Here is a 19,022-nt window from a genome sequence, read left to right as displayed (position 1 = left end):
CTGTTATGTTAACGTTCAGGAAAACTGTATATAAGAAACAAATGAATACTGACCTCAGGCTATTACCCATGGCATGAGGTCAATATTTCTATTTTGGTCAAGCTTCAAGAATGGCATCTATAGATTGATCGTGCTAGCTCTTTTTGTCCTGGGAATACTTTTATTCCTGCCCATCATGTTAAAGCTTGTCTTTAACAACATCAACATGTTGGCAGCCAAAGTACATGGCTTGAAACTGAAAATGGACCCCCAGACAGAGTTATTAAATTAACAGTCTTGTAACCCAAGGATGGTTAAGATTCTGCACAGAACCTTACCAACCTAAGTAAGTGTATTGCTTTTGGTAATGCATATTTCGTGACAGATAAAGAAGGCATTCTTGGCAGAATGACCTAAGACAGGCTCAGTCTTGTTTATGAAAAAGGGGGAGAGGCAGAGAGTTTTGGGGGCTGCTTGACAAGAATCTGACATGGGCTGAGGACAAGGAAATGATCTGCTTGACAGGAATATGACATTGGCCAAGGACAAGGAAGTGGGATTCAGAAAGGAAGCTGACATTAGGCTAGAACAAAAAAGTTATTTCAGGCAGGAATCTAAACCTTAGGCTAGAACAAGGAAGTAGGCTTCAGACATGAAGGCTACATTGGTCTAGGACAGGGAAGCAGAGTCAGATACTTTGATCATCCTGATAAGCCCTTAGAAACATTGATCACAGGAGTGTTCGTGGAATTTTGTTTGTTGCCTTGCTTGTTCTTTGACTATTTGTGTTTATTGTCTTCCTTGTTCCTTGACTATTTGCATCTATTGTGTTGCTAGTTCCACAACTTGGAACTGACCTTAATACTTGCATATAATTAAAATGGTATAAAATCAAAAAAGGAGGAGGGGGCATGGCATAGATGGTTTCTAGGGAGGGGAAATGGGGGAAACGGATGACATCTGAAATGTAAATAAATAAAATATCCAATAAAAAAACATATCATTAAAAAATATGTCCCTTCATGGAAAACTATTAGTCAGATGAAATAAGGTAACAACAGACCATAAAACATGGTGTGTTATTTTTGTATGTATATGTATATGTGAATTTCCAATCTTACATTTACATTTTAATATCTTATAAGGATTGAATTTATGCTGAGAGGTCCAGCCAACACAAGTTTACTTAATTTTTTGTCAATAAAATTATGCAAAGGAGGCCATATCTGTATAAAATCATACACTGAGTTGGAACATGTCCTACTTTGAGATAATCCCTAGTCACATCCATTGAATATATATTGTCAATCATTAATTCATTAATTTAAGCTAAATGCTTTTTGTAAATAAGTTTGTTCTTTGCAAATAGCTTCTCTAACTATTAAAGTATAATTTTAACACGAATTTTCTTTTTAACATAATTTTATAGCATTCCAACAGTTAAAATGTTTATTATTATTATTATCATCATCATCATTATTACAGTAATTGGGAGGAAGGATTAAGGGAACCAGAGGAGTCAAGGTCACCACAAGAAAACCTACAGAGTCAACTAACCTGGACCTACTTACCTAGGGGCTAACAAAGATTGAACTCCCAGAGAGCAGTCAGCTACTGTATTTAGATTCCCTACATATTTGTATCAGGTTTACAGCTTTGTATTAATGTGGAACACCTAACAGGAGGAGTGGGAGTCTGACTCTGACTCTGCTGCCTGCTTTTGGATCCCTTTTCCCTAACTGAACTGCCTGTTCCAGTCTCAATAGGAGAAATGACCTTGTCAGTCTTACTGCAACTTGATATGCTAAACCTGGTTGATATCTATGGGAGTCCTCCCCTTTTCTAGGGAGAAGGGGAGGACTGGGAGGAGAGGAGAGGGGAATACTGTAATTAGGATGTAAAGCAAATAAATAACTTAGTCAATAAAAGTAATTGTAACAGTTATTTCTAAAGTTTTGGAAGACCATATTACTCTGTATTTGAAGGCTTATTTGCTGGCTTACATAGGAACTTCTTGATTTTAGTTTAGTTGGTGTGGAGAAGCGGGCTTTGCAGTGGTTACTGCTTTTATGGGGCTTCAAGATAGAATAGTCGATTACTCACTCTTTGTTCAACGTATTAACTAATTCATCCTACATTTTTTCATGTGTCCACTGCATACTTACCAATCTTTACCTTTCAGCATGCTGAGCCTATGAAGGGTTGCAGAGATGACTACTGACTGTTGCCTACTATGATAGCCCATGCTGAAGCTTCAGATGCCTTGTATTGTCAGTATATTTCTGTCTACCAGATAATTGCAATCTTTGTGTAATTTGGGATTGAAATATAGGTAATAACAAATTTTATTATATAGTTATCTATTTATTTATTTATGACTCTAAACTTTATTCCACTCCCTGTCCACTTTCTGTTCCACATCCCATATCTCCCCTGCCATTTCCAATAGGAAGTCCCCATCCCCAACCCCCACCCCACCAGACCTCTAAACTCCCTGAGGCCTCCAGTCTCTTGAGGGTTAGATGCATCTTCTCTGAGTGAACCCAGACATAGCAGTCCTCTGCTGTATATGTGTTGGGGGCCTCATATAAGCTGGTGTATGCTGTCTGGTTGATGGTCCCCTATTTGAGAGATCTCAGGGGTCCAGGTTAATTTAGACTGCTGGTCCTCCTACAGGGTCTCCCTCCTCCTCAGCTTCTTCCAGCTTTCCTCTAATTCAACCACAGGGTTTAGCAGCTTCTGTCCATTGGTTGGGTGCAAATATCTGCATCTGACTCTTTCAGCTACTTCTTGGGTCTTTTGGGAGGCTGGCATGATAGGACCCATTTTCTGAGCTCTCCATAGCCTTAGTAATAATGTTAGGCCTTGGGACATCCCCTTGAGCTGGATCTGACTTTGGCCTGTTGCTGGAACTTCTTTTCCTCAGGCTCCTCTCCATTTCTATCCCTGCAGTTCTTTCAGATGGAACAATTATGGGTCAGAGTTTTGACTGTGAAATGACAACTCCATCTCTCACTTGATGCCCTGTCTTACTGCTGGAAGTAGGCTCTACAAGTTCACACTCCCTACTATCAGGCATTTCATCTAAGGTCCCTCTCTTTGAGTCCTGACTGTCTCTTACCTCCCAGGTCTCTGGTGCATTCTAGAGGGTCATCCAACCTCCTACCTCCCTAGGTTGCATGTTTCCATTATTTCTGCTGGCCCACTGAGGGCCATCACACCTTAGTTTTAATATTAAATATATCAAACATTTGAAGGGATATATATATATATATATATATAGAGAGAGAGAGAGAGAGAGAGAAGAAAGAAAGAGAGAAGAAAAAAAGGGGGGAGGAGGAGGAGTTCCTAGATGTTCTAAGATATTTAGCAACATTCTTTGTCAAAACCACTTCCTACTACTCATGACAACCCTACTTGAAAACATAGAGCCATGCAAGTTAGTAGTAACATAGGACTTTATGTTATGAGTAAAAAAAATCAAGAAATGTAACAATCTTCCGCATAAATATAACTATAAATAAACCAACTCAGTATAATCTGGAATGTCACTAAATTATACTATGTTATGCTATGGAACTGTAATGTTTTATGACATTATCCCATTAACAGCAAATAATTTTAAATGTACTGATTCTTATGGGTAACATGATGCCATTCATCTGATCTATAATTCACTTTCAATAACATTTCATAAAAACTTTAAGTTTATTAATTTTTCCATGAAAGCCATTTATATGCTAATAGAAAATAATATACTATAATAATTTTGCATGCTTTCCCATTGCTACAGAAGCTGCTTTCCCTTGGAGGACATAAAATTTCTTGGAATTAATTATTTTGCCAGAAATCTAATTAGTAAACATCAGGATTTGCTTTTTTTGTTTAATTTTTTTCCTATCAACAGAAGTGAAAACAGTAATTGGCATGCGCACCTTCTTGATTATAGTTGTTATATCAATCAGCATCCTTTTCCTAGGGTTTATCATCATTTCACTAGATAACCATGCATTGTTTGCTTTTCCTCAACATTTTTAACTTTATCTTTGAGTACACACATCAATTTACTTTAAATGCTTAAAATCAGATATGCAATCAGTTAGAATTCATCCAAACTGCATTCATGTAAAATCTCCACTGAGATTTTTAAGAGGTTTAAGAATGAAATTTAAAACATTGAAACAATTTGTTTACTCTACATTTACCCATGGTGTCTGGTACTTAACCTCCATGCTCTCTCTCTCTCTCTCTCTCTCTCTCTCTCTCTCTCTCTCTCTCTCTCTCTCCTCGCAATTTTTGCTCATTGTACAAAATTGGGGTTTAGCAGGCACTGAGATTTGCCATGCATCTAGGTGAGTTTAGCAGGGACATACACAATAGAAGCTGGACTTCAATATATATATATATAGTGTGTGTGTGTGATGTGTGTGATGTGTGTGTGTATAAAATAGGGAATAACAAATGAGTGTGAAACTATAGCGGCAGTATGAAGGAAGAAGATTCAGTTCCACCTTACAAAGCACAGTATCTACTCTGAAAAGGTCCAAGAGGATGGGAGATCTTGTATTGTCAATAAGCAAGATTAGTTAATATGTAATTTATGTAAAGGTATAGGAGAAGGGTGTATGTGACCAGGGTATGCAACAGGGAACACTTATTTTCTCACGTGACCTGTACTGTATGACAGAGTGGCAATGCAGTGGATTATCAGGCTGGCTTTGCCGTGTGTCCCCAGCTTTCTTGTTATCTCCTCTGCTTAAGGCTTCAGTACCGTAAGTGCTGCCTGGCTTTTTAAACAACAAGCTTTGCCAAAATATTCATCAGACTGGGGTGTTGTTTTGGTTTTATGATGAAATGGAAGATTAAAGATGCTTATTGGCTAACTCGATGTCTCAAAGCATGTGAGCTGTAATAGAAGGGCAATAGTCCATGTCATATGCTGCTTTTTCATTTTTAATATTGTAAAATATTGTATTTCTTTTTTCCAACATTTCTGATAGTTACTATTCAGCTCATTAAGTGCAGCCTCTGCTCCTGGAAGTAAAGAGTGAGATTTGAACACCATGTACAGTGCTGGTTCGCAGGAGGAGATAGGTGCCCGACAATTTTCTCTTGGCTACTTTTCTTAACTGCTCACTGTGTTTGGATTTTGCTTCCCATATTGCTGCTTCCTCAGAGTACTTCCTGTTCTCCATCAAAACCTGTGTTCTCTGATTATCTTCATTCCTCTGACCAAGAAAATATAAATTCCATAAAACAAACAAAAAAATAAATAAGTGTGAAAGTAGCCTGGAAAAAAAATGAAAAGGATCAATTTCTCAGTTTTTAGGGAACCACAAGAACTTACCCATATATAACCCATTTTTGAAATAGAAAACAGTGATAAATAGATAATGAAATTGGTTTGCATAGATAAGGTGACTGAACTCATTGTTAACAACTTATTTCTGCAATTTGGGAAACACATGGCTTAGTGCTCTGCAGGAGTGAAGAATAGAGTTCAGATCCCAGCACTCACATAAAAGTTGGGTGCAGTCCCACATGTACCATAATTCCAGCACTGAGAGGGACAGAGAAAGGAAGAATGCCTAGGTATGTTGACTGCCAGAGTCACAGAAAAAAAACTAAAACACTAGAGCTCCAGATTCATGAAGACACCCTGTCTCAAAGGGAACAAGAAGAGTAAACCCAACACTTCTCTGGCCTCCGTGCGCATAGGCATGATATAGACACAGCATATATACATACACCCCTAGACTCAGAAGTATCCTTTGATATCTATTCCTCATAAACATAACTTTGGTACATGTTTTTAACTTTAGTATATGTTTTATATCATTAGATGACATAGTAGTCACATATTTTCTCAGGCTTATATATAACTGGAGAATCTTTGTTGATTCATGAACATCCATTTGCATTCCATATTTTATCTATCTGAAAATTGTCTATTGAGATCTACCAAATAAGTACTTAAAGGGGAATAAACACCTTTCTGTTTCTGCCATCACTGCCATGGTCCTTGTGGACTGCTAATATATCCTGATGCTTGCCTGACTGCCTGAATCCCCATTTGGTGCTCTGATGTTCATTTACCTCAATCCTGTGAGACTAAAACATCAAGATTCCTGAGAGCTTCGGTACTTCAATGCTAACATAGTCACTCACCTTCACAAAACTCTCAAAACTATTCCTACAATGTTTATAATGAAAACCAAGTCCTTTCTTGTTTTATTTTTAAAAAATCCTGCTTTATTTGTTCATGACTATCTCTTATCATCTTTAAAATCTGAATATGATTATGATAACCTCCTTTAACATTCATCAAATATAACATGTGGATTCCTATGTTGGTCTTAACTTACTCCTCTAAATCTTCATGAAGTACATCCTTTCCTTTCCCAGACCTCTTTCTCAAATGATCTTCATTCAGAACACGCTTTTCTGACAGTTGCCTAAAATAGCACCCTTTTTACTATCTTTTTACCTAAATCGTTTTTATGATACTTCTTATCATCTGCATTACAATGGATATGTATTTGTGTTTATTTTATACCTTTTGTTTTTAACAAAGATTTGTTCCCTGAAAGCAGAAATCTTGATTGAGTGAATGCATGCTGCTTTATTTTCATCGTAAGCAAACTTATCAAACTCAGTGTAATAATTAGAATCCAGTCTAGTCAATTTGATTTCTTTATTTTCTTTAGCATATATGTTTTGGATAAATACATTATTAATGTCATTTGTCATTTCTCTTAAAACAATGTTTTTATATATGTGTTCTTGTTTGTGTACTCTGCTCTCCCTGGACTTTTGTATTCAATAGTTTTCCTATTCTTTTATCCTTAAGGCTTCTGAGGCTCCATAGCTACTGTGAGTCACCACCATTATCAATTGTAACAAAAAGGAGAGATTACACCAAATTCAGAATATTAGAGGTAAATGACAAAACACTGTTTCTCTCCTACGTGGATTTCCCATGTAATATGTTGATGTCCACTTCTGTCCATCAATTTCTTTTCCATTGGCCATCACACTATATATCCCCCCTGCAATCTGTGTTTCATCATTAGAAAAGATCATTTAACTAATCCAGGCCAAAGAAAACAGAGCTGAAATCCTACCTGATTCATTAAGACATCAAACTCTATGGATGACAGAAATTTCCTTATTTTCTAGGAAAAGTAAGACAACTATTTGTCAATTACTTTAGGTTTAAAATAATTCATTCAAAAATGACCCACTGTAAAATGTGGTCAGTTAATTGCCTCAAGTGTACTTGACTGTCCATGAATAATTTTGTTACCAGTTTTAGCTGGAGAATTTAAGGTGAATTTACAGAGAAGTTACCCAAATTCCAGACTTAACACACTGTATAGAAATATATTCTCATTTATAAGCATCCTTGTGGATAACTCTAAACATAACTGTTTATTTCTTTGTGTGTGTGTGTGGTATGTGTGTGTATGTGTATGCACATATGCACATGTGCACATGAATATGCCAGTAGGTGTGTATGTAGAGGACAGAGGCGAGGATTTAATATCTTCCTTGTTCACTTTATACCTTCTTATTTTTTAGGCAGGTCTCTTATTGTACCTGGAGCTTACTTCATCATTGTTTTGGTTGTAAAATAAGCGCCAGGGATCTTCTTGTCCCTCCCTTCCCATCACTGGCTTGGCAAACACATTCTTTTGCCCCCAGCTTTTTTATGGGTGCTGGTGATCCAAACCGGGGTGCTTATACTTGTGCAGCTTGTACTTTACCAACTGAATCATCTCTCCTCACCTCTTTATTTCTAACTTAGTACTCATTATTTTAATCAATTAATAGAAATACTCATCAAATTGAATTATGGATGTGAATACATGGGTTGTAGGAACTCCAAATTTGAATACTTAAAAGTTCAATCATTTTATAATCACAGTACATTGTGAGACATAATGTTTAATGCTACTCAGAATTTGTTTATAGATTCAATACTTAAAGATAAATAATTTACCCTGCCCTGCAAAATACTGTATGTAGTATGAATAATTTTAAATTCAGTCTAAAGCACTTTGTACCCTTAGTTATATATTAACTCATCATTTCACAAGTAATCTAATTCTAAGTGCTATTATTCCAAATATTGATAGGTTCCCTTACAACATAATTATTTTGCATCTATTCTATGTAGCTACATATTTATTTAATCTATTATCTTATTATATTTGCATATGAACAAATGTGGGAAGTTTACTCATGTCACACTTCACATAAGATGACTGAGTCCACAATATGTCAATTTATCCAACTTGTTAAAGTAATAAGCAGAACTAGGAATTATTAGGCATATGATTTTCCCTACTCTACCAAAGCACTTCTAGTTAACAAAGTGGAAAAGGAACTAAGTAAAATACAAGTTATTTAGTATTATTTTCTGGTAGGATTAGTGTAGGATACAAGAATCATGAAGGATGCTTGGCAATATTTTAGGAACTATAGAGGCAATTGTTACACAGAGAAAGGGGTGTTTTGCTAGATAATTTGCATTTTCATCTTCTGTAAGAACCTAACAAAGAACCAAGAATCCTGGACATGTTACTCTGGTTTTTTTTTTTTTTTTTTTTTTTTTGTTTTTTTTTTTTTTTTTTTTTTTTTTTTTTTTGGTTTTTTTTGGCTTCTACATGTAAGGAGAAAGGATTCAAGTTTTTACTTCCCCATAACTCAAATACAGAAGAAGTGAACAAATTAGAAAGCCCTGAATTGCTGAGCATGGTGTGCCAATCCTTTAATCCCAGTCTGATCTATGAAGCAAGTTTCAAGATAGCCAGAACTGTTATACAGATAAACCTTATCCTGAAAAAAAAAAAAGAAGAAAACCTCTGAATAAAGGAATAGTAACACAGATAAGCAACTAATTCTGTACACATTTTTAAGTTATTGACTTCTAATGTTTCTCTAACTGATGTTCAGCAAGCAAATGGAATTACTTTAAATTCTTCTTTTACAAAACCATTGTGTTAACTGGGATAGTAGTGCAAGAGGTCTATTATCATTTTAATGACTATTTTGGCTTTAATGCACTTGATACAATATTCTAAAGAATAAAATGTATGCCTGAAAATAATTTTTTGGAGAATACAAAGTTCTATATAATGCATATCTCATGAAAGAAACAGTTCCATTATAATTGTGCTGTGGGTAGATAAAATATGATTATGATTTAAAATCACATTGTGTTTCATATCTCTACTGTTGGATATGATCTTGTTTTCCTGTGAATTCAGTTCCTAAGTGAGTTTTACAAGTTTTTATATATGTAAGGAAAAGAAAATTGTCCCCCCAATATGTTATTTTCTTGACAGTAAAAAATGACTTCTGTTTTTCCTTGTGAGTAATTGTTTTCAGAGCTAGATCAAATTCTACCTTTGCAAATACAGAGAATAAATGCTTGTCTAGTAGTTTATTTTTGCTGGCCATTAGAACTATTGCCGTATCTCCACTTCTGTCATTTATCAATTAAAATCAATTAAGCATTATAATGTGCCAGAAATGTTCAAATAATGTGCCATTTGGTGAATGTTCTTCATTTGTGAAAATGAATTTTGTAAGACTCAAAATACTGGAAAACTGAGATACATCCTAACCTTAGTGACCACCTCCTAATCACCGTCATTTTACTATGGGGTCAGATCAGCTGTTCAACTGTTGTGCTATCTGGAAACTTTGATTCACTTTTATCAAAGAAAGGTAAATCAGAAGAGGGATGTTTGAAACTGGTATTCATCATAACACGAAAATGTGACAATTTTAGATTATAACAGATTGCACAGCAAAAGTTCTCTGCTCTGTGTTGTGATGATTTAATTGCAAGTTTTCCCTGTTAAGCAGATTGTACACACCTTGAGGGGAGCCTGCCTGACAGACTTTCCAAAGGGCACAAAAAAAAAGTGTTGAGCGGAAAGGATCTGCTGAAATTCTAGTTTGAAATTGTTTTGTTTTCAGTGTCAAAACATTGGGCCTCTTTGCACCTCAGATTCTTGGCCTTCAGAATACAAGAGTTGAATTAGTCCCAAGATGTTTTATAAGTAAAATACAGATCAATGTGACTTACAGTGAATTCTCCAAAATTCCAAACAGTCAACAGTCTTTGGCAGGTTACTAATTATACATACATAAACACACACACACACACACACACACACACACACATGCTCGCATGCACACACACATACACACACACACATATACATTTTCCAGGTCAAAAACTTGGAATGGCAGAATGGCTATGAATAAAAAAGAAACATATTGTCACTAGACTATGGATAAGATAAACCTTTATACTCTGTTGATAAGAGCATAAATTAGTATAGACACTATAAAATAACAATTTAGAGGTTGTTTAAAGGACTGAAAATACAGCTGCCATTTGGTCCAGCTCATTAATAAAAAATGTTTAAAGAAAATATAATAGAAGCACAATGGATAAAATCATAAAATAATGTCATGTTCAAGAAAATACATAGATCTGGAAAATATAATATTAGGTGAGATTATCCAGCTACAGGGAAAATCACATGTATTCTATCAAACAAAACGAAACTGGAAAACATGGCCAGAAAATGGAAGGCCACTGTTTAGGGAATGGGAAGAAGATACAAGGAGTGAGGACTTAAAGTATCACAGCAAGATATATTACTTTGTAAAATTAATATAACTAAAGCGGTATAGGAAAAAAAAGCAAGAGTAAATTACTGATAAATAAAAACTAACCTAGGAGTGATCGTGACTGCAGAAAATTGCAATTCAAAATGCCTGCTCTGTAAAAGATGAGCACTAGGCAAATCAATGGAGTTAGATTTGCTTTAACAGTACAAATAATAAACAGAGTTCTCTGACTCCTGTACCTTATGACTCTGAGTTAAGTTTGAAAAGTTTCTGTCAATTTGGACTTTTTCACACCCCAAAATACGAAAAGTCAAGGTTGTAACATGCCCAGGAGGCAGGTAGGCTAAGGTAGAGAACCACAAAACAGCTTTCTATTTCTGATCACATGTGATACATATGGATTTTTTTCTCTTCAGATCTCCCCATCTGATTGCAGACTAGTGTGGGATGTATTTGTACAATGAACATTTTTCTCCACTGCTTTTCAAGCAAACTGTCAAATTATCTACTGCTAACTATACAGTCATGAAACATATTAACAGAGTGAACTAACTGAACAAACCATTTTAATATTTATATGGAATGTACTTATTTGGGTAAATCTTCATATCGTGCTCAAGATCAGTGAAAAGCTGTCTCTGACAGCACAGTTGCTTCTCTCCCACATGGACCCCAAGCATGTTTGTCTCAAAGTGTCTTCCATGACCCCTTGTCTAGGCTTGTGCTGTCTCCTTACCCCTAACCTAGCAACAGAGAGGATAAAACAGCCTGAACAAGTAAAGTGTATCCCTGAGAATACCTAGAAGGTAAACAAATTTCAACAGATGTTACTATGTTATTCAATCATATAAAATTACCTCTAGTGGGAAAGAAATCCCAGAAGTTCAGCCATAGATGTTCTCTATTGGGGAACTCAGCCATAGAGAGAAAGTTCTATTAGGAACTTCATCTTGCCTCGGCTTCCCAGTTGCATTCAATTGAACTTTGTGAACACCAAATAGACAATGTCATCTTTATCTGTCTTCTTTTACTCAGAAGCCTCATATGAGGGAGCATTCTGCTCTGCGTAGGATTCTATTGGGAACTCCAGGTACATGCCTTAAGAGGGACTTCTTAAGTGGATTTTTGATAGATATTTGCATGTCCCTTATTTGACAATATTATCCTTTCTGTTACAGGAGGCCTCCAGCCTCCTTGGACACCTGTACTCATGTGTAGAACCCCTCACATAATTAAAAACAATAAAAATACATATTAGATAGATAGTGAAACATCATCAACTTGGGTACTTAAAACATCCTGCAGAACTCAGTGATGGAGCCCCATTAATATACTTAGCTGGAGTTCCCAACACAGAGAGTCTTCTATAGAGCAGATTCCTCTCAGGTGAGACTTTGAAGTAAAAGAACAAATAACTCTATCTTTATCTACCTATCTCTTCTATTCTTCTCACATTGGCCTACTGATACTTTAATAAGTTCACTCATTCAAAACCAATAGAATAGCTACCATATTTTATTTTCTGGACCATATATATTACACAGTTATTTTGTATTTTAAGTTCACTGTAATTCAATAGAAAAGTCTAAGAAATGTGATTAGTTCACTGACATATTTTTTAACAGTGAATAAACTGAGTATTTAGGCAGTAAGAGAAATATGTTAAGATAATTTTAGGCATGGAATAAAAGCATTTAAAGTTTACCACAGAAATATCATATCTTTGGGAATTTTAAAGTGATTTACTTCATTCTACTTTTCAAGTTTTCTTTATTTTCAGAACATAAATACTAATAAGGATGAATTAAATCCTATGCTCAATTAGTTATGAATAAAAGGAATCAAAGTCATGTATAAAGTTGTTTTCCCAAATAAAAACTCTGAAAATATCTCTGTTTTCTGAGTTGGTATGTACCATTCATTTGCAGTAACTGTTTTCTGTTAAGGAGACATGGAGGCAAGCTGCTAGAGCAGCCTGGAATCTTAAGTCATCTGGTAATAAGTACATGTAGCCAAGTCCTAGCTGTTCTATCTAGATCAGCCTTCCAGTTATCAACAAAGCTGGCATGTGTTCCTGGCTAAGAAGAAAAAAAAGTTCTTGAAGCAAAAACATTTATTTCAGCAACCCTTAACTCATAATTTCTGTACTAGCTACAGTGTAGAAGTGGCAGTGACAGGTTTCAAAGGACTTGGGCAATTCAATCAGAAGGTAAGGAGAAAGGCTTCATGAAGAACTGACTATATGTTTATAGTCCAGAGTATCTAGTTTAGCTAGAAATGAAGTGTATAGTGGGAAACATCTCCCCATAGTACTTTCACAGCAAAGTCTTTGATTTCTTGGCTGATAATTGAATTTGACAGGAGCACAGAAATGAAATATGTAGAAACTTAAATTCAAAGAAAGTATAGCATGTAAATTAGCAACAAATGCCACAAAATGTAACAGCAAATAGTAAAGGGTTTAGTCTAAGAGAAAATATGACTTAAAAATATTTGCTTTGAATGAAAGAGCATTTTTGTACTTACACCTATTTAATGCCACATCGCCTCTTCATGTAGAGAATATGCATATATAAAATCATTACTAAATTATGTATTTTGAAACAAAGGAATTGACATATGAAAAATAGGATGGCATTAACAAAAATTAGATCATTCTATCCCAAAAAGTACATTTACGGATATTTCATTTATCTTTTACAAAATATAAGGTATAAAGCACTCCTTCCAAACAAAAAGCAAAGTACAAATTTAGGAACTCTGGTCATAAGTTCTAACAGATCCTGATTCTGTAACTCACAGTGTCATGTGAATACCCATCTGGATGTAATAAGGTTTACTTTTATAAAATATATTTCAATTTTCTTGAAGTTACTGCATAGAAGATGAAATTCATTACTTTGAAAAATGTTTGGTGCCATTTAAGAAATTATATCTTCATCTTGATAATAATTGTACAGGTTTCTACCAACAGGTTATGGCTATGCAATAAATCCTAGCTAATCCTCTCTATTCCCACAAAACCACTACTTTTCCCTAGAAAGACAGCCCAACATTTACCACCTTAGTCCCCAAGCCCAGGGAATAGGGTCACTGACTCTTCATTAGCTTCTTCAAGCTGATTATGGGCTTTGAGATATTAGAAGAGGAGTGGGGGTAAGAGTAAATTGATAAGCCTCTGATGCTGTGTCTTCACTGCATCCAGATGGAATTACAGGACCTCAGAGGTTTGAGCAGGTCTGCCCAGATTGCTTGATGAGTAGATACACCAAGGCTGATTATTCTGCAATATACAATTCTCAAAACAAATTTTAGTATCAAGACAATTTTTTAAGTGGGCTGACATTTTATTAAGGATGTTGGTTCTAACCGCTTTACTTTTTTCCCCTCTTTTATTGGATATAATATTTACATTTCAAATTTTATCCCCTTACCGTATTCCCCCCACCATCCAGGAACCCCTTATCCCATCCCCCCTCCTCCTGCTTCTATGAGGGTGTGCACCCACCTATCCCCTTCCCCCTCCCCACCCACAGATTCCCCCACACACACACACACTCAGTGTTCAGCCTTCATGGGACCAAAGATCTCCTCTCCCACCTATGCCCAACAAGGCCAACCTCCCCTACATATACAGCTGGAGTCATGTGTCCCTCTATTTGTGCTCCTAGGCTGGTGGTTTAGACCCTGCTTTAAGGTTTTCATTGGTATGAGCTTCTTATTGATATAAAAGTGAGTTGAATATGGTTACTCTCATAGGCATTGTACCAGTATAACACATTTAGGAATACAAGGCTTAGACCCAGTCCTTTTTAAAATTTTTTTAACTGATTTGAGATGGTCAGCCTGTGAGTTATGGGACTATAGCAAATTCATAGCTTGGAGTTTATTGTTAGGGTGTTTTCTATGTTTTATTTAGAAATAGTTGAGTGGAGTTAACAGACAACAGTCCAGATTACCTTACATGGATAGTTGGTTTCAAAACATCAGAAGTCCACAGAATTGACGTGACAAACATTTCTGTATTAATGTTCATTTTGATTAGAGACCTGTCTGCTCCTGACAGCATCCTGTATTGAATTCTAAGAAGAATTTGAGCATCTTTGGAGTTACTCCAGTTGTGGTGAGACAGCCACTAGACAAGAATTGCCTCTTTCCATCTACAGACAAATTACTGTCCAGAAAAGGACACACTTGCAGAATAGTCGACTGATTATATCTGCTGAGACAGAGTAGTCAGCCCTTAATAATTCTGCAGCACTAAGGTCTGTCAGATGATCCTGGGCTAGAAGGCTGAAGATCAGATGCTCCAACGTTTTGTAGTAGAGGGAGTGTCTAGGTGTTCAGGGGTCTCTATAAATTGGCTAAGTTTTAGAAGCTATGCTTTGTGCTTCCCACAATTATAGTTAACTCAGTCATTCTGGATTTCTGACAGGTTGAAAACTTATAGTCTCATAGCCAATCCTGGCTATTTACCTTGAGAGAAAAGATTTGAGTGGATGGTTTTCAGCTGACATTCATTCTAAAGCCAAGGAAAAAGCCAGGTTCAGAACTAAGTGTTTTACTTAGGATAGATGACAGAAGTTCTGGCTAGTCAACAAAATGATGGACTGGGTATTAGGACTATCTTGTACCTCACTGGTACATATTGGCATAATTATGCTCTAATTGTATTTTGAGAGAAAAGTTTCATTTTAACAGGAATGGTTATATGTAGGAAGAGCTAAGCTGGGAGGAGTACTGAGAAGAAGAGAAGGAGTAAGAAGAGGAGGAGTAGAAGGAGAGGAGAAGCTAGGTGATGAGAGAAAGAAAGAGGGGGGAGACAGGGAGGCAGATGTTCACGTATCTCCACCAGTCAAAGATAGTTGATATATCTAGGTTGGGTAGTGGGTTACACCTCTGAGCATTACCAAACTTATAAAGCCTTTGATTAACATTTTTAAAATGTGTATAAATGCAAAAACGAAAAGGGGGCATGGGATAGGGGCTTTCTAAGGGGGGAATGGGGAAAGGGGATGGCATCTGAAGTGTAAATAAAATATCCAATAAAAAAAGAAAGAGAAAAATGTTTGGGAAAGTTAACTGTGTTTTTTCTTTCATTCATGCATCTTAATTGTGTCTTTTTATTGTTATCTTTGTTGTTTTTCAGCTCCTCTGACTGATAAGCCACCTAAGCTTTTGTATCCCATGGAAAGTAAACTGACAATTCAGGAGACTCAACTAGGTGAGTAATTTTTCAATTCTATTTAATGCGCCTTTCTCCAGTATATTTCTATAGCTAAATAACCCTAAATGATAGGCACGTAATACTGTAAACTGTAAACATTATTCCCTGCAATACATTCTTTGGAACCAAATGATGCATATAATACTTAACAATTGTTGGTAAGGAGATAAGCTTAAGATTTTAATATTATTATAGCATATTATAGCCTCAAACTGTAATGTTTGAATTGGTTTTAAAATAGTATGAAATTGTTTGATATAAAATACTCACCAATACAATAAAATACAATTTTGGAAATTGAGAAAATGGCACAAGTTCATCAAAATATATGTCACTATTAATAAAAAACGTTAAAAATTTAATCTAAGGAAGATATTTACCTCTGTGGTAGAGTATTTGCTTAGCATTGCAAGTCCTGAAGTTTGATTCCTTGTACTGTTTATTGATATTTTAGAAATATACTGCTGAATTCTTGTGAGTGGTCATGTTTATATACACCTTGTGATAAGTTCTGCAAACACATATTTCTAAAAATTTGGGTAAACTTTAAAAACATTGAATTAAAAAGAAATAATTTTATAATAGTTTGATGTAGTAAATATACCAAACTGAAAGTCATATTATGCTAATTACATTTTTCATAATATATAACCAAACTGTAACAAGTCTCCTTTGATAAAGAAACTAGTAGATTTGGACATAAGATCAAGAACACACTTGCTATACATATTAATGTATATATACTCTACACTCATTGGAATTTTAATATGTTTATATTGGCAGTAGTATAAGATTTTTGTCTAATTTGGGTAAATACAGTTATAGCAAATCTCCTCTTAGTCAAAATATAAACAGTGTATTTTTTTACATTTTACATTTATTTCAAATGTTCTATGAAGATAGAGAGGTAGGTAGATGACAGGCATAGAACAAAGTTCTTTAGAAATATATTTGCCTTTAGTGATTAAGTGAAAATATTTTAAAACACAGGCTTCAAATTACAGTCATTCTGTTAAGGAACTCTTTACATTAATCATTCAAAAATGAAAATGCACTTAATTTTTACAACCAAAAAGAGTCTGTTGTCCATATAGCTATTAATTCTTAAGTCTAAATTTACAAAAAAGTATGATTCAGTTTCCTAAACAAGGATTAAAACTGTGATGATCTTTACTAGTAACAACCACACTTTATGCTGCACAAAGACACGATGATGGGTTGGGAACCATTGAATTTCTAATACTAGAAAAGTTTATATATGTTTAATAACTTAAAGAATAAACATATGCAGCGTATATACAGGTAAGAAAGTAAATATCCTCCTATGTTAGCAAATCTAAGCCTTCTAGACTAGTGTTATATACATACAAATAATATGATTATTTTTAGGTGGAAGACTATATAGCATTAACATAATGTCATAAATAAAGCAAACAAACTAAATTTGTATCTAACAATTTGTTCAGGTTATTATATATTTAGTTTTTATAATTCATTGCTATTTTAGAAATACATCTTAAAATTTGAAATTCTCATATGTGACCATGCTTAATGAATCTTTGAATCACATCTAGAAATGAATGTTTCTTAGGAGTTATATAAAATTATTGGAATAAAAAGAAAGAGGACGGATATTAGCAGTTAGTTGTAGTAAATGTAGCAAAATGAAATCTTATGTCTCTAATTGTATTTATTAGCTAGACAGCATCATTAAAAAAATTATGGTTGGTGCTTGTCTATTGGGTTTCTTCTTTTCATTATCCATAATTTGGAATGAGTCAAATTGGTCTTTACCACTTACCTTTCACAAATAGAATAATTTTAAGCTGTTTTTAATACTGCTTTTTCTTAAATGAACTCATAAAGACTAACCAACCATATCAAACTAAGATGGAAAGATCTTATGCAATGTGGAATAGTTTTCTATGCATTAATTTGAAGAAACATAGAAATACCTTTTAACGAAGTACTAACTCCTTTATTGACACTAATCAAAAATATGTGAGTTTTCTTTAACTACTAATTGAACTAAAGGCCTCAATCTAAAATTTTGATTATTTTATTCAATATTTTATAATATTTTCTGATTCCTGTTTTCAGCACATAAATTATTCACTAAATGGAGAAACAAAGAGAATCCTTGGGTCTTTGAGTAACAGTTTATTTGAAAGAACTCTCTTCCTCGTACTGCTAAAGGTTGAATAACTTATCCAAAAGGGATATGGCTGACATCAAATGCCTCAAATCTTAGCACTTTGAAGGTGGTTGTAAAGGGAGTGTGGGTTCCAGCTGGGCCTGGTTTACCTAGTACTGCCTATATCATCTTTGGCTATTTAGTAAACCTCTGTCTGGAAGAAAATAAAAGAGTGAAATTGAAAACTATTAATGAAGGATCCTACACAGCTAAGGATACCAGCTTTCAAAATTTCTACTTTGACTTATCATTTGAGTAAAGATTTTAATTTAGCCCATTCTTCATTAAGAAAAGCTATCAATCCCAACAGTCTGAATATATGGCATTCAGATCCTAAGAACAGGATCTCAGTGAAGTGTCATTGATATTAGGAGCTAAGTAACCTGTATCAGTGATGAACCTCCCACTCTTTCTCCCCTCCCTCCCCCCCACCCCCGCTCTCTTGTTCATACATCTCAAAAGAGAATATATCTGGCCATGAGTTCAGGGTTCAGTCTCAAACTGTAAATTGAAATATGGCCTTTTCTCAAGCCAATGGTTTAAAAGCTCATAACAAAACTATTGACTGTGGTATGAGAAAACACTTCTGGAACTATACAAAGCTGTGCAGCTACATGTTTAATCATGTAATTTTAATGTTCTGGGTAAAGCCAATATATATCCAATCAGCTCTGGTAACTATAAATGTTGAAGTTTTCCTGACAAGAAATAGTAAGCTTAATAATAAAAATGGGCTAGAGAGGTAGCTTGGTGTGGAACACCACCTGTTGAGCAATCATAAGCATATGTGTTGAAATCCTCAGCACCCACAGAAGAAGCAGGTGTGGTAACATCTGTGCAATGGGTAGGAGATAGAGTCTTGGGGTAAGGGGTCACTATGCCTTGCTGAAAGACAGATCAGCTCAAGTTCATTGAGAGATCCTGTCTCAGTGCACAACTTGAAGAGTGATAAAGCAGGACACTTGACAT

At 35.1% G+C, this 19,022-nt stretch overlaps 1 protein-coding gene across 1 annotated transcript in view; it reads left to right on the top strand.

Annotated features, from left to right (window-relative positions):
* The window catches only part of Il1rapl1 (interleukin 1 receptor accessory protein like 1), a 1,244,239-nt gene that overhangs the window by 932,278 nt on the left and 292,939 nt on the right, over positions 1–19,022 (top strand). The window contains exon 6 of the mRNA XM_034486438.2: positions 15,782–15,856. Coding sequence (XP_034342329.1) covers positions 15,782–15,856 — 75 coding nt within the window. The remainder of the gene's footprint in view (positions 1–15,781; positions 15,857–19,022) is intronic.

This window comes from Arvicanthis niloticus, chromosome X (assembly GCF_011762505.2).
Source record: "Arvicanthis niloticus isolate mArvNil1 chromosome X, mArvNil1.pat.X, whole genome shotgun sequence".
NCBI classification, from domain to species: Eukaryota; Metazoa; Chordata; class Mammalia; order Rodentia; family Muridae; genus Arvicanthis; species Arvicanthis niloticus.
This window is presented reverse-complemented; position numbering and strand designations above follow the sequence as displayed.